We start from the raw sequence: 23,649 nt of genomic DNA, 5'->3' as shown, positions 1-23,649 counted from the left end.
CTCTAGCCACCCCCTGCAGTCTGACCCCAAGACCGTCTGCCCTCTCCGGGGCTGCTGTGGTCACTTGGGAGTCAATGGGGCTTCCCTAGAAGTTTGAGGGTTTCTTCTGCGGGGTGGTGTGAAGGTCCCCAAGAAGCCACGTGATTTCACGTGGGCGTCCAGAGGTTCCAGATGTGCCCCCGAGGGCGCTCCCCCCTGCACTCTAGGAAGTGTTGGCGCCCCTTCACCGAGCGTCCTGTTGCCGCCTAGGGGGGGCCGTGGGGCTGGCAGGGAGTAGTTCCATGGAGACCACCTGGAGGGCAGGCCGCTCCTCGTCCCCCTCCTCTTTGCCCCCCGGCAGCTCTCCCGAAGACACGGCACAGTCTTGCTCCGGCTCGTGGCTCCCCCCGCCTCCCCCCGCGCCTCGCTTCTTGTCCTCCTCTTTCTTCCACTTCATCCTCCGGTTCTGGAACCAGATCTTGATGTGCCTCTCGGTCAAGTTCAGCATGACGGCCAGCTCCACCCTGCGCGGCCGGGAGATGTACCGGTTGAAGAGGAACTCCTTCTCCAGCTCCAGCAGCTGCGCCCTCGTGTAGGCTGTCCTGGTGCGCTTATTCTCCTCCGGCTCCACCAAGTAGGGGCCACCTAAAGACAGCGAAGAGTTAGAGAGGACCCACAGAAACAGCAGGAGCTTGGCAGGGGGATCTTAGGGACTAGCGTCTTGAAACACCCTGAATAGAGCGACTCTGCTTCTTCTCCAGCCCTGCTTTTCTAGTGGAAGGCGAATCCTCTCCTGAAATGCAGTTAAACCTAGCATTGGCTGTAAGGCTGCAATCCTATCCACACTTACCTGGGAGTAAGACCCAGTGACTAATAGGACTTACTTCTGAGTGGACATGTATAGGATTGGGCTCCAAGTCCGTTTACAGCCTGATCATAAAAACAGAACAGTTTCAACTTTCCTAACTGAGCTTGTCAAGTTATATACACACTCCTATACACACTTTCCTGGGAGAAATCCCCATTGACTAGAATGGGATTTACTTCTGAGTAGACATGCATAGGATTGGGTTCTCAAATAGCTACCCTGGGTGTCAGGCACCAGTGGCGTAGCTAGAGGGGGGTGCAAAGCACTAAGTTTTGCAGGGAGCCTCACCGCAGTGTGAAAGTGACCCCTCCCCCTCCCCCTCGGAGCCATTCCAGGCATTCTTCTCCGTTTTACTGCCCAGCCCGCCAGGAATGGTTCCTAAGGAGAGGGGCTGCTTGTATGCTGAGGTGAGGCTCCCTGCAAAACTTAGTGCTTTGCACCCCCCTCTAGCTACGCTACTGCCAGATACATCAAATATGTGTAAACAACATGCCTGCAGTGGCGCTTCGTTGGGTAATACTTTTAAGTTCATTAATGTAAGATAAAGTGGATATTGCTAGTATCCTAATATGTGGGCTTTTTAAAAAGATAATTTACAATCTAATAAGCAAAACTGATTTTTATCAGCAAAACTTCGTATAAAGATTCACGAAAATATTTTAAATTAATTTTTACAGCAATACATCAAAATAGATTCGCAAATAAAAACATGCCCTTAACTTACATTAAAGCCATTTCTGCCCAACGTTGCATATACGCAACAGGGATCGAATGTGCACACCTGTGAGCTGGGCAGAAATGGGTTAATTAACTACTCTTAAAATTCATCTCCGTCTATTAAAGCCAGGACCCACAGATTAATGAACCTGTTGAGATAAACGGGTTGGAAGAGCCCAATCCTAGACATGTCTACTCAGAAGTAAGTCCCATTATAGTCAATGGGGCTTACTCCCAGGTAAGTGTGGATAGGATTGCAGCTGAAGAGTTTTTAATAAACTTGACGGTTTAGGGTTACAATCCTGTAGTATTTATGTGCACAGGCGCTGAGCTTTGAGATGTCTTGGCATATGTGGCAACAGAGCAGGCACATCTGCGTCTGCGCAAAGAGCACACTCTTTAGAGAGCAGCCTTGAAACATGCTGAGTGTCTAAAGCCCAGGGCGATGGTATTTTGGAGAAGCGCCTCTTATCAATGTTGTGGTTAGCTAGAGCTAGCTGGTTTTCTAGCAGTGTAATCTTTATAACCTTCAGTAACCCTCCTTGAATTGCAACACATGTTTAAGAATAAATAAAGCTTGCAGAAAAGGGGCGAGGATGTCAGAACTGTTCCAGCCTCAAGCCTCTCTGCGTCTCTCTGAGACCTGTCTCCTGGCTCTCATTCATTTGCTCTGCCCCTCGCAGTTTCAGCTCCACTCTCAACCCTCAGAATGCGTCTGCTTTTTGCACTCTCCCATCAAGCCACAAGGTCCAAACCTTGTGTGCTTCCCAAGCAGTGCCAAACAGCTACAAATCCTATCCATACTTACTTGGGAGTAAGCCCCTTTGACAACAATGGGGCTCACTTCAGAGAAGTCATGCATAGGACTGGGCTCGAAATCCGGGAACTAGCGGGCCAGTAAATGGGCGAGGAGCTGTTGTCCAGGAGCTACTGACTTCCCATCAATAGAGACTGGGAAGAATTTCGCTTCCAGAAGATCACAAAAGGAAACGGGCAACTCGGGTAGACCGACATCAGAAAGAACCGAACGAGAGCGCTACCAGCCAACCCAGAGGGGGTGCAAAACACTAAGTTTCGCAGGGAGCCTCACCCCATGCATGCAGCCCCTCCCCTTCGCACTCGGAGCCATTGGGAAGGTGCGACACGGTCGCCTCTGCGTTGCACCCACTGCACGGAGTGGCTCCGAAGGGGAGAGGCCGCTTGCTCCCCGTGGTGTAGCTCCCTGCAAAACTTATTGCTTTAGACCCCCCTCTAGCTACACCACTGAGTGGAGTCATTGACAATGCATTGGCCGTTCAACGATCAACATTTTTAACACTGGGTAGAGCCCACTTAAAACGGAAGTTCCTCACTCCTTTCACTGTCCCCACCCCACCCATTAGACATAGAAGTAATGCCTACAAATTAACAAAGTCATAATTAAGAAATAAACCGAGAAAGTAAAAATTTTTTAAAAATGGGGGGTTGTATGCGTTCTTTTTAGAAGAAGGAAAAAGGGCACCATTCTTGATTCCTTTTATTTGACTGTGAGCTTGATTCCTTTAATTGTTCCATTGAAGTTAACGGGACGTGTAACCTATAATAAGGTGTATTCGCCTGTGGGGTTGACTCCCAGTTAGGGATATATAGAATTGTAGCTGGAAAAGTCCTTGCCTTTGATGGGATCTTGCGAAGAACTTCCTGAACCTACCACAAAATGCACCAATGCAAAGTTTGTGCTTGGCTTGGATAACAGGTGGAAAGAAGGAGAAATTCAGACATGACAAGCCTTTGTTAGCTGCTGTGGATACTGCGAGGGCGGGGACCTTATGTTCTTGCTGTACATAAGCAAGGAGTAAGCTGTCGGCACAATTTTTTTAATCTCATCATCGACCTCCCTCCTGGTTTCAGCCCAGACTGACCGATGCGTTTGGAACTAATGAAAGTTTGAATTAAACAGCGACATTTGCTAAGTTCAGAACTCCAGAGTTCCATTAATTTCAACGCTGGAGCTGAAGCTAACTCGGATCTCTCCCATAGAAGCTGAGTGGTTTCTGAAAGTGCCTCCCTTCGGCTGGAGCAGTGGCGTAGCCAGAGAGGGTGCAAAGCGCTCAGTTGTGCAGGCGCCTGAACAAGTTGTGCATGCAAGCGGCCCCTCCCCTTTGGAGCCATTCCGGGTGGGGGGAGCAAAACGGGGGCATCCCCCTTGTCTCTGGGTCTCCTCTGGCATTCACCTCCGGTTTCCCCCACCCCCCGCCCAGAATGGCTCCGGAGGGAAGGGGGAGGAGCCGCTTGTACGCTGCAAAGAGGCTCCCTGCAAAACTTAGTGCTTTGCCCCCCCTTCTATCTACACCATGGGTCGCTGAGATGCCCCCAACCAAGAAGAAAGCCCCGCTTCTAAACTTCCTAATCCTTCCTAATCCTTCTATGGCAGCCCGTCTCCAGGTTGAATATGATTCAGATTCTAGCATTCTTTTTTCCAGCCAAGTTCCTTCTGGAGAGCTGAATTCGAATTCCAAAGCAGAATCCTCCTGGATGGGTCTCCAAAAGCCCTTCCCTCCTCCAAAATCGACATGTTCATCAATGAATTACATAATTTACTCCCTACATTAACTAGCAGGCGAATTGTAGATTGTGATCGTCAATATCAACATTCGTAAGAGAGTCCCAATTTTTTAATGTCGTTAAATCGGAGTATTCGGGATTAAACGGATCCTTCGTAAAAACATACCGAACCTATCAATTTTATGTAAAAACCCTAAGTATTATTAACCTTGTTTCAAGCATCTTCTATTGGGATAGTTTTATCATTCATAGGAAAAGTCCATCTCTTTGTCTTGGGCCAGGGAGGTGCAGAGGGGTGGTAGGTCCTGTGAAAATCAATGACGAATCTTGTGACACGGAATTATGGAATGAACCTTCGTGGACTGGAGCTTTCCCAGAAATTCGGAAGGTCTGTCGGTTTAGCAGCAGGCTGGATAGTCACGTCAAACTCAAAAACATTTCCAAACAGAAGGCTCAACAGATGGGTCGAGTTTGGCACACTCCAGGTGATCTTATTTTATAACACAAGATGCCCAAACTAGGCAATTTTCAGGAAACTTGTTGGAGGAATCTCTTAAACCTGGTTTTCTCCGTTAAGGGGGGGGAGCAGAGTCGCTTCAGCAGCAGAACCCCCCTTTGCTGGGAATCAACCCCAGGGAGCCTCCCACACCCGCTGACTGCTAGTCAAGAAAAACACAAACAACATTGGCTGGTTGAAGTTGCAAGAACAGATTCACTTACTCACAGTTCCTTAGTAGTACGGTTACAGCATCTGAATATGTTCAGAGGTACACTAACGTAAGACAACAAGGCCCTATAGCTGCCTCGTCCTGCATGCCATGTGGTCAAGATGGCAGCGCCAGCAGATCCCTGCTGCATGCCATCTTGTCTGCTCAGTTGTGGTGAGGAAGAGGGAGGAGAGCGTGCTCAGGAGTTATATAGGGTCTGGATCACACCCCTCCCACATAGGTCATCCAAGGTGAACAGATAAATTGCAAAGGACACTGGGCTATGGCTTAACCCTTTTTAGGAGTCTCCTGCCACCCCTTGAGAGCATACGGAGTTGCACCAATTCCAACAAAACTAAGGGCTACCGGGAATCATATATTGTCAGAGTTGGAGGTCATCTAGTCGAACCCTTATTTTCACGCAATCAATTGCTACAGCATCCCTTGGGGGTGGGGAGTCCGGCCTCTGCTTGAAACCCTCCAGCGGACGAGTCCACAACTTCAGGACAATCTACATTTCATTAACGGATGAGAGGACATCTTATTATTTATGACTAAGTTATATCACTCTAGCGCCCATTCAATCCGACAACAACCCTGTGAGGTAGGAGAGGCTTTGAAAGGGTAACTAGTCCGTCATCCTCCCCGCTTCTTTCGTGATTGAATAGTAGCTGGATCCCGAACGACAGCAGCCCATACCCATTTGGCTAGGAGGAGCACGTCCCTCTACCTGAACAGGTGAAACTCTGTTTAAACCAGCCATTTTCAACCACTGAGCTGCGGCCCACTGGCATGCCATGGGAGTTTGGGGGAGAGTCATTTCTTAGTAGGGCCATTGGGGGATGTGAGCCCCCTCCCCCACAGCACGGTGTGCCTTGTCAGTTGTCAAAAAACTGGTGGTGTGCCTTGACAATTTTAGTACCACGCTGTGAGATGAAAGATTGAAAATCACTGGTTTAAACCATCAGGGTCAAAACAGACGTGCAGATGCATTTCAATTGCATCTCACCCCCCCCCCCCAATGGTTTGGTCTTGGGCAAAGGAATAGCAGCAGGCAGGAGCGTAACCCTTTTCCTTCCAGCCTCCCCCCCCCCCCCGCTCTTTTTCCTGGAAGGGAAAAGATTGAGCGACGCACTTCATGTTGCAGAACATTCCCCTAGTAGAGATGCTCTTTTCTCTTTGTTGCAGCAGGGGAAAAAAAGTCAAGATCCGCGAAGTGTGACTTCACTGGTCCTAAAGCAAGCCTGCCTCTGATTAAAGCGTTAATAGCAGGCGTGGAAAGCAACCGGCTCCTTGACAAGAGGGGCTGGGACCTGTCTGCCCCTGGAATCTGGCTGGAGCGAGAAGATCCTGCAGGAAGCAGTCGTTTCAAAGACGAATCTCTCTCTCTACCCCCTCCCCCCCAATACAATTAATACACCAGGTCAGGTCCTTGCACTGCCAGGGCGTGTTTATGAGAGGCTGCCCCCCCCCGCCCCACACAGGGCGCTCTTTTGCCCTCCTCCCTGAACTTCGCCTTCTGACTCTGTTGGGTTGCTGGCACGAAGCAGTTCCTTCTTGGCGACGTTTAGCCAGATCGCCTCTCGCATTTCCAGGGATTGCGAACGGATGGTCTGCCCAAGGCTCGCGTGTTCCTGGACCCGGGAGGGAGTTTCGTAACCCCCCCGTAGAAACCAGAGTGAATAGCAGGCGCGGTCCTTGTTCCGCATTAACCCCTTTCTGCCCAGCCCACAGCTGTACACATTTGATCCCAGTTGCGTATATGCAACGTTGGGCAGAAATGGCTTAAGAGTCCAACGGGGGGGGGGAAGGATCTTGAATTTGCTGTGATTCTCAATGCTCTGCTGCTTTTGAAGGAGAGGAGGCTCTCAAAGTGACGCCTTCTTGCCGCTGCCAACCCATGCAAGAGAATGCTTTCCAAAGGCTCTCAGAGCACGCTTGGTCAGGTTTGCTCAGAAGGAAGTCTGGCTGTGTCCGGTGGGACTTGATCCAAATAAGTATGCACCAGTGGCGTAGCTAGGGAAGGTACAAAGCACTAAGGCAGCTGTGTAGAACTAGGCACTAAGTTTTGCAGGGAGCCTCACAGCTAAAGCACTAAGTTTTGCAGGGAGCCTCACGGCAGCGTGCAAGTGGCCCTCCCCCTCCCCTTCGGAGCTGGGGACTACTCCGTTTTGCTCCCACCACCTGAAATGACTCCGAGGGGGAGGGGGGCCCTTGCACGCTGCAGTGAAACTCCCTGCAAAACTAAGTGCTCTTGCGGTGAGGCTCCCTGAAAAACTTAGTGCTTTGCACCCCCCTCTAGCTACACCATCGGTATACACTCTTGGTTAAGCACGCATAAACGCGTTGCGAGTCCTCTCGCTTTCGGGCACAGAGAAGGTTCGACCTTGCTTAGCACTGACCTCAAGAAATCAATGAGACATGAACGTGCTGCAGTTTGGTTGCATCGGGGCCACCCCACTTATGGTATCGTCGGAGCAAAGAGGATGCAGGTGCTGCTGACCAACAGAAGTGGTCCTGACGGCTGCAGCCCCCAATGGACCAGATCCCCGAGGCAGCGACAGACTTCAGCGTTCTTCCGAATCCCTCTCTACGATCCACGGGTACTCCGAAACAAACCCCACTGTGCTCACTGTGTGCCATGGGTTGCAATGCAACATAAGGTAGGCACCGTGCCGGAATAGTCGTGCCCTTGCGTTATGGAAGGACCCGGCCCTTAATTCGGTGCATTCGCCCATTCCCTGCTCACAGGCACATGGCCAGGGACAACTGGAAGTCACAAAAGTGGCAGCTTGTACTGGCCTTACTCGTAGGGAGACTTGCAAAGGTCTTAGGCGGACTACATTAGAGTAGACGCTACTAGGTGCAAAAACATCCAGGGCTGCTGAGACAAAGACGGGATGCCGGCTTCGCTCATTCTTTCGGAATTATAAAGTTTAGGAATTAGTCGAACTTCTCCTGAGAACAGACTGTTCTTGTGGCGGGGAGTTCCGGATGCCTTCCTTTCTACGCCTCAAGGAAACCAAGTCACTCTGCTCCAGGATGCCACCACAGCAGTCTCCGGCTGAGGGCACTTGGGATAAGTTGGAGGCTTCTCCAACACTCTCGTCCTTCTCCGTCCCAGTTTCTTTTAGGCAACAAGAATGAAAACTCGCTGGAATTATCTTCAAAACCAAAACCAGCTTTCGCCAGTGGCAGTAATCTCTCTTTTCCACTCAATGCATTAGGCGTGTGCAACTTTCCTCCAAGAAATGAGAGAGAGAGAGAGAGAGAGAGAGAGAGAGAGAGAGAAAGAGAGAGAGAGGGACGCATACTTGTAGTTGGCAACCTTCAGTCTCGAAAGACTGGTATCGCGCTCTGAATGGTGGTTCTGGAACAGCGTCTAGTGTGGCTGAAAAGGCCAAACCGGGAGTGACAATCCCTTCCACACCGGGAGCAAGTGCAGTCTGTCCCTGGTCTGTCTCCCTGGCTATGGGCCTTCCTTCTTTGCCTCTTTGCCTCAGACTGTTGGCCAAACTGGGAAAGGCCATGCTGCACAGCCTGCCTCCAAGCGGGCCGCTCAGAGGCCAGGGTTTCCCACTTGTTGAGGTCCACTCCTAAGGCCTTCAGATCCCTCTTGCAGATGACGCATCTTGATAGTCTTGATATCAAGACGCATACTTGATAGTGTAAGGAAATCAGGGCTACTCACATCTTTCCACAGCAACTCATTGTGAAAAGGTTCATCACCCCCCCCCCAATAGGAATGAGTGGCCATTGCCTGTTTTGCTAATTCTCCAACCTATGGCAAAATCTACTCACAAGTAAACAGCAACGCACCTTCACTGACGTCAAGGGACACGAAAGAGCTTAACTGGCTTGGTGTGAGGGGTACGGGTAGCTTGCAAAGGCTGGCTCAGAAGAATTCAACCCAAGAAACCTGCTACCGACGACAGCAGCTTCTTGAAGAGGGTCTTAAATTCGTGCACTTCAGGCAATCCACAACTCCCCGGAGTCTACGGGGCGAGGCTTTGACGGTGGGTGAGCCCAACACGCTTCTTTGAACTCCCCCTGGATTCGCGGAGGCTGCCACTTTCACACGGAAGGAAGTTTGAGAGAGAGACGGTCCTGCCAGGCTTGTCATCAGGAAAGTATGAAAAGGTTGCTCCGTCTTAGGGCCCAATCCTACCCCATTTTCCAGCACTGAAGCAGCTGTGCCAGTGGGGTGTGCACTACATCCCGGGGTTCGAGGGCAGACAGGGAGGCCTCCTCAAAGTAAGAGAAGCTCTGTTCCCTTACCTTGGGACTGCACTGCGGTTGCATCCGTGCTGGAAAGTTGGATAGGATTGGGCCCTTATATCCCTAGTTCCGGGGACGCCAGGCTGTGTTTTAAGGGTGTAAGGCTGTAATCCTATCCACACTTATCTGGGAGTAAGCCCCATTGACTATAATGGAACTTACTTCTGAGTAGACATGCATGGGGTTGGGCTCTAAGGCTGCAATGCTCCTATGCACACTTACTTAGGCGTAAGCCCCAAGGATCTCGGGCTTCGGTTACTTCCAAGGAAGTATGCCTAGGGTTTCAGAGCTACCTCCAAATCAAGCACCCTTAGGAAAAAAAAAAGATGTAGTTCCCTGGATTCAATGGAATCGGAGCCCAGAACTGCTATTCAAACGTTTTACAGGGCAATCCTATTCGTTGTCTGCTCAGAAGTAATTCCCATTGTGTTCAATGGAGTTTACTCCCAGGAAAGTGTGTATAGAATTGCAACTCGGGTTGAGTAACCTAAACAGACTTGCTTCTGCTGCTTGTTCCAAATCCTGTGGTTAAGAGGATTTGGGGCGAATCAAACTCCCACCCCTGTTAAATTTGCGTCACAAGGTGGCCTTCGTCGAATCACTTCTCAACCCAGTTGCGATATGGAGATAAAAATACTTACCTCCCAGGGGTTGTACTTGTAAAGACAACATCGTGTCAGATATGTGAAGCACTTCCAGAAAACATTATATATATTTTTTCTCTATTTATTTAATGTGGCATTCTGTAGACTTTTATTCATTTATTTGCAAAACTGTCCTGCTACCTTTCTACCACACTTGCAGCCCAGGCGGCTCAACAAAAGCGAAATTAAAACAAAAAAAAATCGCAACAATTCCAAAAACACAACAGTAGATTTTTTTTTTAAATCTACATTTCGAAAGGACCAAAACTGCAAATCAAAGCAGAGCCATGACTTAAAACCAACAACCCACCAGCACAAACTCTTCCAAAACTATACCTTTAAAAAAATGGACAACAGTGGAACTTGCTTCCATGGAGATAAATTGGACTTGTGAGTAATTATAACCCAGTTGTCCTGAAGATGAAACTCAAAATTTCAATTTAAATGATTTTTTTATTTCATTCCTCAAACTCATGGAAAGCCTCTCATCAAACAAAACTGTTGGTGAACAATAAGATCAAAGTGAGGTCTTTAAGTTAAAAGGCCAAAAGGGAGGGGTGCAATTCTGATTTACTTTGTCTAACCTTCAACAAATGTATAGCAAGTAAATCCTGTTATTTTAGATTCACTTTACAGCTCAAAGGGTTTCAAGAGTTTGGCATGTCCACAGCTTATAGTGGCAATTGATGCCCAGTCACATAAATATCTTGGTGTCCCTGACATCAATGAAGCTTAACACTAGTTCAAACGAAGCTTAACCCTGGTTTACTTTGGCTAGATCAGTGATTTTGAACCTTTTGCATCTCGTGGCACATTGGGAAGGCACTAAAAATGTTCAAGGCACACCATCAGGTTTTTTTTTTTTACAATTGACAAGGCACACCACACTGCTGGTAGGGGCTCACATTCCCCAATGTCCCTACTAATAAAAAAACCCTCTCCCAAATTCCCGCAGCACGCCTGGAGACCATTCATGGCACACCAGTGTGCCACGGCACAGTGGTTGAAAATGGCTGGGCTGGATTGCACCACAGTTTTATTTAGGATACTTTGTAAAACAATCACTTGCTATTTAATTCATTTTGGAAAGTAACTTCACCACAGTCACGACCAGGATGGCAATATCTTGAAAGAACCTACATATTCCTCTCCAGCATCAACTAGTAGTAGAGTCATTTTGCAACAGTTCAGTCTTCACCTGTTCATCATATTGAACACCCCCTGCATACAGCCCTTGTAAGTTTCATTGATCTATCTCCTCCCTGATGGATTAGTGCATCACAGCGCTTTTCCAATTAATTAGTTCCACTTAAAAGAATTCAGGAGTGGGATGTCGATCTGTGAATTGTCCTCCTCCAACAGGGTAACAGAATGGTGAATTGTTTGCCTAATCCATGAACATTGCCCAGCCAAATGAACCAACGTTCATTTGTGACGTTTTGAGAATATCAGCATCTTTTTTTACAACCTGCTTCAGCCAAGGTTGGCTGGCAGCTCAGTCCTCCAGAAACCAGCTGAAAGTGAGTTGCTTGGAGCTGGAGGGCAATTTTTTGGCAAGGAAAATTCTGATCCAGATGTTCTTGGATTTAGTATACATAAATAAACGTGACTGGGATGAAGGTATCCATCTATTGAGCATAAATATTTTGGCATTCTGATGTTTAGTGTAAACACTTTGGTATTTAAACAGAATTGTAGGTGCTGTTGGTGCATTAGAAAAACAAAAGTTCAAAGTAGAATAGTACATTTATTAGGACCAACTTAAGACTCACAGAGCCATCCAAATCCACTTTCCAGTAGCAAGGTAAGAGCAATGCAGGTCTGAGGTAAGGGAACAAACATTCCCTTACTTGAGGAGGCCTCTGTGAGTGCCACACAACTGCAGGATGCAGCACATGTCCCATTGGCACAGCTTAGCTGTGCACAGCTAGGCCAATGCTGGAAAGTCAGTTAGGATTTGGGCCACAGAGGCTTAAGCAATGAACCACAGAAAGTATACCTGCTGGAAGTACTTCCATGGCCTACTGCTTATAGAATCTAAAGTTGGAGGGTGGGTTATATAACCTGATAATCAACCCAAGTCTGTGTGTCTACTCAGATGTAAGTCCCACTGAGTTTAATGGGATCTACTCTCAGGTAAATGTGCATAGATTGCAATCAAGTGTGCTGTATAAATTACCTGTATAATTGACTCTTAAATTGGTTCTAATAAAAGTATCATGCTATTTTGCATGCTAGTGTTAAGAAAGTTTAACATCAAGCAAATGAGCTTAGGATGTCCTGAAGGCTGTGATCTTGTGCACTCTTAGAGTAATTATAAGTAAGTTCCACTGAACTCAATAGGATTTATTAAAACAGTGCACAGGATCATTCCATTTCACAAAGCATCATTTCATTACTTGGTGTTTGGTAAACACGGGGCTGTGAAGTTCTAGTTTCTATAAAGTCAAAATCGTCACTGCTTTTGATAGTCTTATTGTCCAAACAGAGGCCCTTGTCTGATCTCACTGGAACTGTAATGCCTTGCTGTAAAATGTGAGTTCTGGCAAGTATCATCTTGCCAGAATGCTACTGGACATTCTACTGTCCTGCAGACATTTCTAACCATGTCCCCATAAGAACATATGAAGAGCCCCGCTGGATCAGGCCAAAGGCCCATCTAGTCCTGCTTCCTGTATCTCACAGTGGCCCACCAAATGCCCCAGGGAGCACACAAGACAACAGACACAAAGTTCAGGTGCCCTGCCCTGCATCTGCCAATCAGAGGCAGCTTGCCTCAAAAACCAAGAGCTTGCACATACCTACTATGACTTGTAACCCATAATTAACTTTTCCTCCAGAAATTTGTGTAAATGCCCCTCTTAAAGGCATCCAGGCAAGATGCCATCACTACTTCCTGTGGCAAAGAGTTCCACAAACTAATTACAAGCCGGGTAAAGAAATATTTTCTTCTGTCTGTCCTAACTCTTTCGTGGATGTCCCCAGGTTCTGGTGTTATGTGAGAGGGAATAGAGCATCTCTCTATCTACTCTGTCCATCCCCTGCATAATTTTGTATGTCTCAATCATGTCCCCCCTCAGGCGCCTCTTTTCTAGACTGAAAAGCTCCAAACATTGTAGCCTTTCCTCATAAGGGAGGTGCCCCAGCCCAGTAATCATTTTGGTTGCTCTCTTCTGCACCTTTTCCATCTCCACTTTCTAAGATGTGGTGACATCCACATTAAGCCTGACCTTTTCAACTGGTACCAGAAACCCTTACAGCAGGGGTGCTCACACTTTTTTGGCTGGAGAGCTACTTTGAAACCCAGCAAGGCCTGGAGATCTACCAGAGTTTTTTTTACAATGTTCACGCCATCATAACATATAACATTTATGTGTACAATGTATGTTGGTGTACCTTGAGCCCCACTGAGTATAACAGGACTTACTCCTGAGTAGACATGCCTAGGATTAGGCTGTGAGGCTGCAATCCTAGCCACACTTACCTGAAGGGAGGGGATCTACCTGCGATCCACCTATTGAGCACCCCTGCCTTACAGTAACTGAGAAATTTGACTTTTCCTTTGGTTGCTTCAATCCAACCACACACATTTTTGAAAACAGAGTCAGGAATTCGTGTCTTCAACAGAACTTCTCAGCAGAAGTAGACTCTGTACAATGACTTACTCTATTTCAATACCAACACAGGCCTGAAAGTTATTAAGGACACAATTCTATCCAACACCAATGCAGCTGTGCCAATGGGGTGTGCGCAGCATCCTGTCATGGTTGCATGGCCTGCAGTTATGGAGGCTTCCTCAAGGTAAGGAAGCATTTGTTCCCTTATCTCTGGGCTGCATGAATGCTGGAAATTTGGTTAGGATTGGGCCCTTAGCCACTTACAGAGCAATCCTATGCAGATATACTCAGAAATCTCTCTCACTGTGTTCAGTGAGAGTTACTCCCAGGAAAATATGCTTATGAAGCCAACGTCCTGCTGATGCCTTCTGCAATGTTATGGTGTATTTACCTCTTAAATAACTACCTCTGCATTTGTGACACTAGGGAAACTGAAGCTTGCCTCATTATTTGTTCAGGTGCCTGAAGAGCGAGTGCCTAGGATACATGTTGTCCTGCTCTGTGAAAAGACTACTGGTTCACCTTAAAAAGTTGACCTTTTACTTGCAAGCAAGCCAATTATATGTGGTGGTGGCTTATGTGTTTAGCATTGGCCTAAATGCAATCAAAAGGTTGTGTCAATTCCCATCACATGTATGGGAGTCACAAGTCAACAGCTTGACTTCCATCCACTTGGCTTCCTTCGCTTTACTCTTTCAGCCATTTTCACTTATTATCCCATTTCAAATGTCATCCATGTGCTTTCCTCTTCTGTCTGATTTCATCCAACCTTCCACGGTGTCTGTCAGTTCTCTTATATTTACTTTAATTTCTGCTTATTTAGGTTTTGCAGGCATTTGCCTGCCTCATAGAGTTGTTTATGTTTTTCTCCAGCCAAAATAAATTTTCAAGCTGGATAAGGCTTATGCTTTGACATTCGTCCATTTTTTTGACTTTTGCCCCTAACCAGGCAAAAGTGCAAGGTATTGCTGTACTTGACAATTACCTGGATCAATAAGAAACTCTCTGATGATGCCTATGCAGATGGAAACTCTGTACTGATGTTACATATTTTCTTGAATTCTTAATAGGCAATTCCATCTCTGATGGTTTCCTTTTTTCCATTTTACTATTGATGATGTTAGTCATTGAACTATTCATGAAAAAGCTGGATGTAATTTAAAAATAAATAAATAGTAAATGCAGATAGTTTCTTATTATTATGGAACAAACATGAAAGCACTTTTTTTTTGCATGTGTTGAATGTTTTGTATTGTTCATGCTTTTTTCCTTAATATTTATGTGCATTTTTTAAACTTATGACTTCTGCCTCAACCAACCTGAACTGAAATGCTTGTACTTGCACATATCTGTACATGAGGATTTATACAGCAACACAGCACACTATGGGTGCCTATGCAATTAAATTGGAAATGCAGTAACAGCTCCATAACTTGATATGATGACCTCCCCTTTGGGGTAATTCCAGGCATATGGTTGGGGGGGAGGGGCCCATTGCATGCAGAGGTGAGGCTCTGCAAAACTTAGTGCTTTGCACCCCGTCTAGCTATGTCACTGGTTCTGATCCAGGTACATAATGAAGCAACCCCTGGTCTGAAACAGCATTTTGTCCAGCAGAAGTATTTGGGACAGATCAGAAATGAATATTCACAAATATTCAAAATGGACCAAAATAGTCAATTGACTTTTGAGTTGATTGCTTTTTATTTATTTATCTATTTATTTATAACTTTTGAACTGATTTCTTAAACATTCAACTTTTGCATTTTAAAAAACAAGATTTCACCTCTCAATCTCCATGCTTTCGATTTCTTGTCATTATTATTCTTGTTCTGGCAAGGATTAAATATGCAATTGAGATGACAGCTAAATGTTAAATAAGATTTTGTGTGCCAGCCATCAAAGGCCACACTGAAAATTACCTATCAAATATTGTCCAGTACTACTGGTCAGATACCAAAACCAAATAACAAAATACCAAGATTAAAATATTCGGCAATTGTTCCAGCATTTGGGCAAGATCTAGAAATATTCCAGAAGTCTAAGAAGGATTTTGGTGGGCATTTCAGCTTCAATTTGGATGAACTTTCATGGAAAACAAGGGATCTTTATTATTAAAATCTATTTAAAAACTGAAGCATACCCCATAATGCAGGTAGGTTGATTACTTTTAAGTTTGACCATGAGTGTATAGTTTATACTGTTCGAACTACATCCAAAGCTGCCTTGAAGATCTCAGGTGGAAGAGGGGATATACGGTTGTTTATATGACCTGAGTTCTTTATTCTTCTTCTGAGGAAGATATTGTTAAATTTCTCACATCTTAAACTCAACTATACAGGATAGTTTAAACTAGCTGGTTCTTCTGGCAAGTAAATTAAATTAAAAGATAAAGATGATTTAAGTCCCTTTAACTTCAGTGGAGGTTATTGCCACGTACAGTAATTGTATTTGCACCAGAGTGTTAAATATTTCTGTTCATACATGGGGCACGATCCAAGGTGCTTCTGCCCATTGAAGTGAATGGGAATGTCTCTCTTCCTTGCACTTCCATAGTTTCCATTCATTTCAGGGAGGCTTCATCAGAAATGCCTTCCGTTGGACTACGGCTGCAATCCTAAACTCACGTACCTAGGAGTAACGAAGTGGAACCTACTTCCGAGTAAACGTGTATAAGCTTGTGGTTATTAAGTATTACAGTAGTTAGGGGGTCATGTAACTACTTATTAAGGTTTTATTTTTTCCCTATGCTGCTTTCCTACCCAACAGACGCTTGGAATTAATATTCACACCCATACAGCGCTGGGAAGCAAGTCCCCTGGATTTCGACGAACTTTTTGACCCCAAAATGAACTTAAGTCTGCCTTTTTTAAATTTTAAACTCTCCTCCCCTCACACAACTGAAGCGACCACATTGAGAGCCCAATCCTATGCATGTCTGCTCAGAAGCAAGTCCCATTATAGTCAATGAGGCTTACTCCCAGGAAAGTGTGGATAGGCTTGCAGCCCAAGTTGGCGTAAAAAACGCCACCCAAAGCACATCACACGTTCGGAGGACAGTGACACCAGAAACACGAATTTCACTAGGAGGGAGGCTGCACACTTAGGCAGACAGGAGCTCACAGGGGAACCAAGTTCGGGGTGGCTGAGTTGGAAAGATGAAGGTTTGTGTTTGTCTGCCATTTAAACGTAGTCCTTGTGGAGTGTCCATTCTTTTGTGGTCATCGTTTGGTGCTCATTTTTATTTCAACAAGCAGCATCAAAATCCATCCAATATCGTCATAAGCAGGCCTGTCCTTCCACACCTGATGAAGGCTGGTTTGGCCACGACCGTGACAGAAACCACGGGGGCTGCTGGTGGCCTTCCCTCCTTACTTTCCTCTCAGGAGCTGCGCGCTCGCTCCTTATTTTGCCATTTGGTATGCATTTTGGGGAAGACAGCGAGCCTCTCTCTCCGCATCGTGCCAAAAGTGATGATCAGGATCCAGATGGCCATCTCCGGATTGGGCTGTATCTGTTGCACATGGAGGTCCTGAATCAGACAATTGGCCCATCCTGGTGAGTATTTTTTATGATCCCGCAGCGAACTGGCTGGGCGTTCCTCTCCAGAGGTCTTCTGCAGTCCTACGTGGATTGATCATGGAACCTTCTGCCTGCCAAACCTGCTCTCCACCACAGCCAAGATATCCCAGAATCTGGTCGCACCTTCAAGACGAACAGGGGTGTGGCAGAGACTTTCCAAAGCTTTGGAGTGTGCCTATTTTCCATGGAACTTGGCATGGAGAAAATACTAGGAATTCTCCCCCCCCCCCCCGAATCTTAATGCTTTTCGTTTATGGGTCTCTGGCCTGCAGAGAATGACTCTTTCCAGTGGCGTAGCTAGAGGGGGCACTAAGTTTTGCAGAGAGCCTCACCGTGGCATGCAAGTGGCCCCTTCCCCCATTCCGGAGGGGGGTGGGAGCAAAATGGAGGCAAATGAAGGGGCGGGGCAGCTTGGCCACGGTGAGGCTCTCTGCAAAACTCGGCGCTTTGCATCCCTTCTAGCTACGCCACTGGCTCTTTCTAACACCCACCAAGCAAATCCGAGGGCTTTTTCTCCCCCCTTCCCCCCAATTTCTGCGATCTATTTGAACAAGGCCCTTAGTGCAATATTTGCAGAAAGGCGTGACCCGGAGTGCGCAGGACGCAGGGCCCGATAACATTGAGCACAGTCAGGGCAGCCAGAGGCAGGAAGGTCGTTCCCCAGCGGCCCTTCCGAGAGAGTGGCTCGTTCACTGCGGGTCTGATTCCTGGAGCAGTTTTCTCTGGTGGACAGACAGGCAGCAGGAAGGAGTCAGCAAGAGGACTGGGATCCCTGGTGGGGCTGGCAACGTGGGCTGGAGCTTCTCCCAAAGAGGTTGGTTGGCAACCTTCAGTCTCGAAAGACTATGATATAAGCCTACAGCAGCCGGTATTCCCAGGGGGTCTCCCATCCAAGTGCTAACCAGGCCTGACCCTGCTTAGCTCCTGACATCAGACGAGATTGGGCATGTGCAGGGTAACAGTTGCTGCCAGACAATCCAGACTCCTACACCCTTCCTTCCTGAGGCTACAATCCTAGCCACACTTTCCTGGGAGTAAGCCCCATTAACTACAATAGAATTAACTTCCGAGTAGTCATGCGTAGAATTGGGCTCACAGTCTCTCCAAGGAAGGGCGGGTTAGAGATGTCGTTTCCTGTCACTGTTTAGGATCCAGGTGCAACCAGTACAACTGGACAGGAAGGAGCATCCCAAGTCAGAGCATCAGGTGTAGCCACTTCACCTACTGGGCAAATGGACATCCCCCTGTGGACGTGCATCCAGGGGCACAGGGGCACTAGGGCCGTACTTAGAGGGCGGCCAGGGTGGGCATTGGCCACCCCAAGAGAGGCAGCTCTCTCATCCTCGCATTTCTGGGGGGAAAAAATCAGTGGGGAAAAGGGTACCGAGGGCTCTCAAATGAAAGGCTTTCATAAAAAGTATATACTACCTACTTCACAGTGATACCTTTTGCAGGCATGTAAGCCTGGGGATTTTACACTGGTGTGCAAAATGAAAGGATAAGTTGCATGTAATTTCTATGTAGACAAATACATATATTTGCATAGACAAATACGTGCAAAATACATTACAATGCATACCGAGATGCATTTATTCCAGGGGCAGATCCAAGGGGGTGGCCATGGGTGCATCCGCCTTTCCAAACTGTCATGCCCACAGGGAAGGGCACCGGGGGCATCCAATGGGGGGCAGCCCCAGCACAACCCAAGTCTCCTCGCCTATAAGAGGTAACTCCACCAACAGGTAGATCTGGGCTCCAAACAAAGATGGGATCCCAGTTCTTACCCGCTCAGCAAACCTCAGCCATGGAGGTCAAAGTTCAACCTGGAGCCCCAGTCAGCCGGGCTGGTTGACCTGGTAGTCAAGTTAAGGTAGTGCTCACGGCCCCTCTCCCCAAAATACAAACACTGGATCCGCCCCTGATTTTTTCTATGCAAATTATTGTTACATCGCTTTACAGAAGACGAATGCATCTTTCGAACCCCCCTCCCCAAATATTTCCCCCCCTCCCCAAATATTTCATGAAATTTGGGTGAGTTATGGGTCTGATATTTCTCTATACTTAACCTTTAATTTTGCGCACCAGTTTAGATGCCAACATAATTGCCCACACTGGAAAAAAAAATAGTCGCCCACTCACCTCTAGAGTCTGGACTACAGGCCTGCAAAAATACATTTGGGGGGGGGGGAGAAACCAATGGGACAAAGTGCTTCTGTAGGGTGGAGGTGAACTGTGTCCCACAAGCAGCATTTTTGAAAAAGTGACTGCGCGTTTCACATTAAGTATGCGGTTAAAAATATTAAATTGAACCTTCAATTAGGAGAGAACCCAATAGAAAATTCGGATTGGAGTATCAATCCGGCTTTATTAATATTGTTTTCTCACATTCTTTCCTAAACGCATTTCGAAATAAGTTACAATGTGTGTGTATTCCACTTGTAGACGTTTATATATTCCACTTATTCGGAATGAAGATCCTCTGCGACTGACCACCAAGCAAGTGCGCTTATGAGGATCGCAGTCTGGAATTACCCAGACTTGTTCTAGAAACGAGACTGAAGAATCGCGGCCCCAAGAGTCATTTTGCGCCTGGAGGGCATTTTGTTCCAGAAGGGCAAAGCCCCGTCCACAAAACGCTTAGTCGAGCCCTCCGCTTGGCTCTGATAACAAGAGCTGGGCTTGAAGGCTAGGAAGACTTTTGATTCCCCGTCCAGCCCTCGGCACGTTCACCTCAATGTCAGCCCCGCTGAGTTCAGCAGCAACGCTGAAATCCTAGCATATATTAAGAGTATGGCATTCCTGCTGCCCAGCTAGCTGGGGGGAACAGTCAGCTCCCAACTGGTCTGAATAAGTACAGAACCAACGGAGCAAGATTTTGTGGGCAGCTTCCCCCCATCCCCCTCTGACTGGGGTTGGAAATGGTTATGGGTGATCTCTTGGTTTTCTCCATTCCACAGAGGGGACTTAGGCCCAAATCCTGTCCCATTTTCCAGCACCAGTGCAGCCGTGCCAATGGGGCACGCGCTGCATCCTGCAGCGAGAGGGCCATCATGGAGGCCTCCTCCAGGTAAGGCAACATTAGTTCCCTTTCCTCAAGGCTGCACCGGCCCTGGAAAGTTGGATAGGATTGGGCCCTTAACTAACTAGGCAGGTAAGTTTGGGTCCAGCACTATCCTAACTGAAGCAAATGGTTGGTGAGAAAGAACTGAATTGAATTAGAACTGAATTGGAAACAGAATTTCGGACTTCCACGCAGCCAAACAGCTAAACCCAAATACTTGAATTTAAAGTGATTTAAATTGCATAGTTCTGTATTCAGGGATGAAAAATACTGCATGTCAGTTTGTCTTTGCAGAAAACACACAGAGAGGAGACTTAATAATAATAATATTTGACAGTGACACAATAAATTATTATTAAATAATATTATTAATAATAATATTATTAAAGGCTGTGGCAGAAGACCAAAGGGACCCCAGAGGTGACTGGCACTCTTGGTTCCATTCCAAAGCATCTTGAAGAGCACCTGAACAGCATGGGGCCAAAGAAATTACCACCCACCAACTGCAAAAAGCAGGTTAGGGGGGAACAGCTGACATTTTGCGCAGGTGTTTATAGGACACAAGCGAGGCATCCCAGATCCTTGGGAAGAACTTGATATTTGGATAAAACAAACCAGCCAATCACACCTGTCTGGCTGCAGGAAAATCTCAATACTATATAATTTACCGAAAAGTCCCAGATTGCTTTAGGCCAAAGACAGACGATTCCAGAAGGGTGAATCCAGCCTCAAAGCAGGCTAAGGTGGAACCAGAGAACCAGCGGCCCCCTCCACCAAGGCAACACCGAATCACCTCTAATGTTTGCCAGAATATTCCAGAAGAAGACAACCCCCAAGAAACAGCAAGGACTGGATTCCGATTGGGAAAACGCTCTCCAAGAAGACGCCTTCAAACCGGGGAAAACCACGGGCTTTTCCCACACACTCTTCCACCACCACACCATTGCCTGAGTAAAAACGTGAAGGCGACTTAACCTGGTCACCAGGTGTACACATTTGATCCCTGTTGCGTATGTGCAACGTTGGGCAGAAATGGCTTAATTAAGGGCAACTCTCGAGGTTCTTCGTCGCAGCTAATTAACTGATGGATTGGATAACATTATATTACCCTGTTATTTACAGTCAGGGACCTCGATACAGAAATAACTCATTAGAGGCGATCATGATCCCTCATCAACGTCAGTAAACTCGGGAGGCAGCAGGGCGCTGCCCGCAAGGTTTGGTGTGGGTCAAGGGAGAGGCACCTTCGTTTTGGCCCAGAGGCCTGGATCTCTGGGAGAAGGTGCTGGTCTTGGTTGGGACTCGTTTCGTTCCTTCAGTTCTCGCCCTCTCCCCCACCCATTGCTGCTTCTCCATGACTCCAGCCAGAGCAACCAGAACAGGGAAAGGCGCGTAGACTGGCTGCTTCTACAGGCCCAAGGACTGGAAAAGCAGAATGGCTGGAGGGATTGAAACGACATTACTATTGGGAAGGACAAATTAGCCTCCTCATTATCAGGCGCCTAAAATCTGCTACCTGGGGGGACTTGGGGCTGCTGTCATTCAAGGGGCTCCACCAACGCCCCCCCCCCAAAGGAAAGAGCATCCACACTCAGAAGAGAAACCTCAGGTGGGACCATAAGCGGCGCCTTGGAGGAAAGCGATCTCAGGGGCTTTAAGATCTCCTCGCCACTCATTTCATTTCCACTGCCTGTGCTGAACTAAGCAGCTGGGGGGCGGGGGGTTCTGCGTCCCGTCCCCCCGACGGGCTGGAAGTCCTTTCCCCCTCGCAGGCAGGCCGCCTTTGCCACGTCCAAGTCTCGACCACAACAGAGGACAGGAGGAGGAGGAGGGAGGCGTCTTACCCGTGCCAGCCCACTGCCCCTTCCAGGCGTGGGACTTGGTGGACTTCATCCAGGGGAAGGGCAGCGGGACCCTCGGGCCCTCCAGCAGCCCCGCGTCCGCCCCGTCTCCGAAGGGTAGAGCTTCTTGGGGCGGGTGGTGGTGGAGATGGGAGATGCCCGGGTCCTCTGTGATGGGGGGCACCTCGTAGGGGGAAATGTCCGGCGGGCTGCCCTGCTCCAAGGCCCCCAACACGCTGGGGTAAGGGGGCTGCTGCTGCTGCTGCCTGCCCATGTACAGGCAGGCCGGCGGGCTGGGGCTGTAGTCCTGGGGCTGGGATCGCTGGAAGGCGCAGGGCTCCTTGTAGAGCTGGCTGGACGCGTAGTACTGCTCCTCGGCGTTCATGGTAGAAGGGCCGGGCGAGCCCCACACGCTCCGCGCAGCTCGGCACAGCCTTTGACAGATTCGCCTCACCTGCCGCAGGTGCTGATGAACCCGGGAGCGGGACCCGGGGGGGACTCTCCCATTGGTCGCCTAGCAGCCCGCGTGAGTCGGCATCGCCTCCCCATTGGATGGCGCCATCCCCATAAGAACCCGGGGGGGGGGGGAGAGAAAGGACCTGCTGCTCCTTTCGTTTTCTTCCCAGTAAGTCCTGCTAGGCAATACTGCGCCCCCAGACCCAACACGACTATATTTGCAACACGAGCATCACGTGATTGCACGAACCGAAGGCTCAGTGTAGGCTGGGGAGCAAGGAAAGTGTTATGAAAGCAAGAGGGTCTCTGAGGATGTACAGAGTGCATGGTCCTGCTGCCCGAAAAGTGACCATTAGCGGTGTTTTTAGAGCCCAATTCTATGCATGTCTACTCAAACGTAAATCCCATTATAGTCAATGGGGCTGACTCCCAGGTAAGTATGGATAGGATTATAGCCTTAAAACAGTGTTCACTCAGCGGTAAGCCCACTGAGTTCAGTAAGATTTAGGCTGCAATCCTATACACACTTTCCTGGGAGTAAGCCCCATTGAACACAATGGAATTTACTTCTGAGTAGACATGCATAAGATTGTGCTCTTAGGCTGTAATCCTATTTTACTCACCGAAAGCAAGCACCTCTAGTTGCAGTTGCTACCTGTCCCAGAGCTCACTCGCTTCCTCCCTCCCTTAAATTAACCCTTTAATACTGTGTGTAGTTAGGAGCGTTAACTATACATCTCACCCTATAGCCCGATCCACAAGGCAGTTATGCCGTACTAGTAATCATTGTAGCTGTTTTATTTTATTTTCAGGGCATAAAGTTCCGCGTAATTCTCGTCGAGTTACCGCGAAGCAGCTGGATGCACTGGAAAGTATGGGATTTGACTGGACGACACCATCTGGGGAAACCCAAGTCCGGATTTTTCCTGGATTGTAGATCAGGTTAAAAGGATGACTTCTCTCTTTGCAGTTGCAGAAAATCATCTCCCATCAGGGACGTGCGGTGGGTGGGGAGGCAGGTGAGGCAAAGCCTCCCCACCGGAGTCCTTCGAGAAGCCCTGCCAATGCGCGAGACCCCCAAGCACTCGCAACCCACGCCCTTTTGCGAGGGGAGGCTCTGCTTTTGCGCGTGGGTTGTGTGCTCGGGGGCCTCACAAGGCAGCTGCGCTTTCGGAAGGACTCCGGTGGGGAGGCTCTGCCTCCCCAGCCGCCTACCTCACGTCCCTGCCTCCCATTCCGGTCGGTTGCAGGACACTTGCTGAATTTCAGGGTGCGTTCTCATTGCAAACGAATCCGTCCCACTACTTTCCAGAGTCCAAAGGGGGGGGGGCACTAAAGACGCAAGCTTCAGACCC

The 23,649-nt window shown here is 48.0% G+C and overlaps 1 protein-coding gene across 1 annotated transcript; it reads right to left on the bottom strand.

Annotated features, from left to right (window-relative positions):
* Window positions 1–223: 223 nt before the first annotated feature.
* PDX1 (pancreatic and duodenal homeobox 1) lies at window positions 224–22,223 on the bottom strand. The gene is made up of 2 exons (XM_066621248.1): window positions 21,842–22,223; window positions 224–624 (listed from the first exon to the last, which is right to left on the bottom strand). The coding sequence occupies exons 1-2, from the start codon at window positions 22,221–22,223 to the stop codon at window positions 224–226; spliced, it is 783 nt and encodes a 260-aa protein (XP_066477345.1).
* Window positions 22,224–23,649: the final 1,426 nt, after the last annotated feature.

This window comes from Tiliqua scincoides, chromosome 3 (genome assembly GCF_035046505.1).
Source record: "Tiliqua scincoides isolate rTilSci1 chromosome 3, rTilSci1.hap2, whole genome shotgun sequence".
Classification (NCBI taxonomy): domain Eukaryota; kingdom Metazoa; phylum Chordata; class Lepidosauria; order Squamata; family Scincidae; genus Tiliqua; species Tiliqua scincoides.
Note: the sequence above shows the minus strand (reverse complement) of the source record. Positions and strands in the feature narration are given on the sequence as shown.

Bases quoted from the DNA above. Each gene is read 5' to 3' on its own strand.
- PDX1 (XM_066621248.1), bottom strand. From the start codon at position 22,223: ATGAACGCCGAGGAGCAGTACTACGCGTCCAGCCAGCTCTACAAGGAG. The intron at 625-21,841 runs GTAAGACGCCTC...CGCTGTCTTTAG, and splicing joins GGGGCAGTGGGCTGGCACGG to GTGGCCCCTACTTGGTGGAG.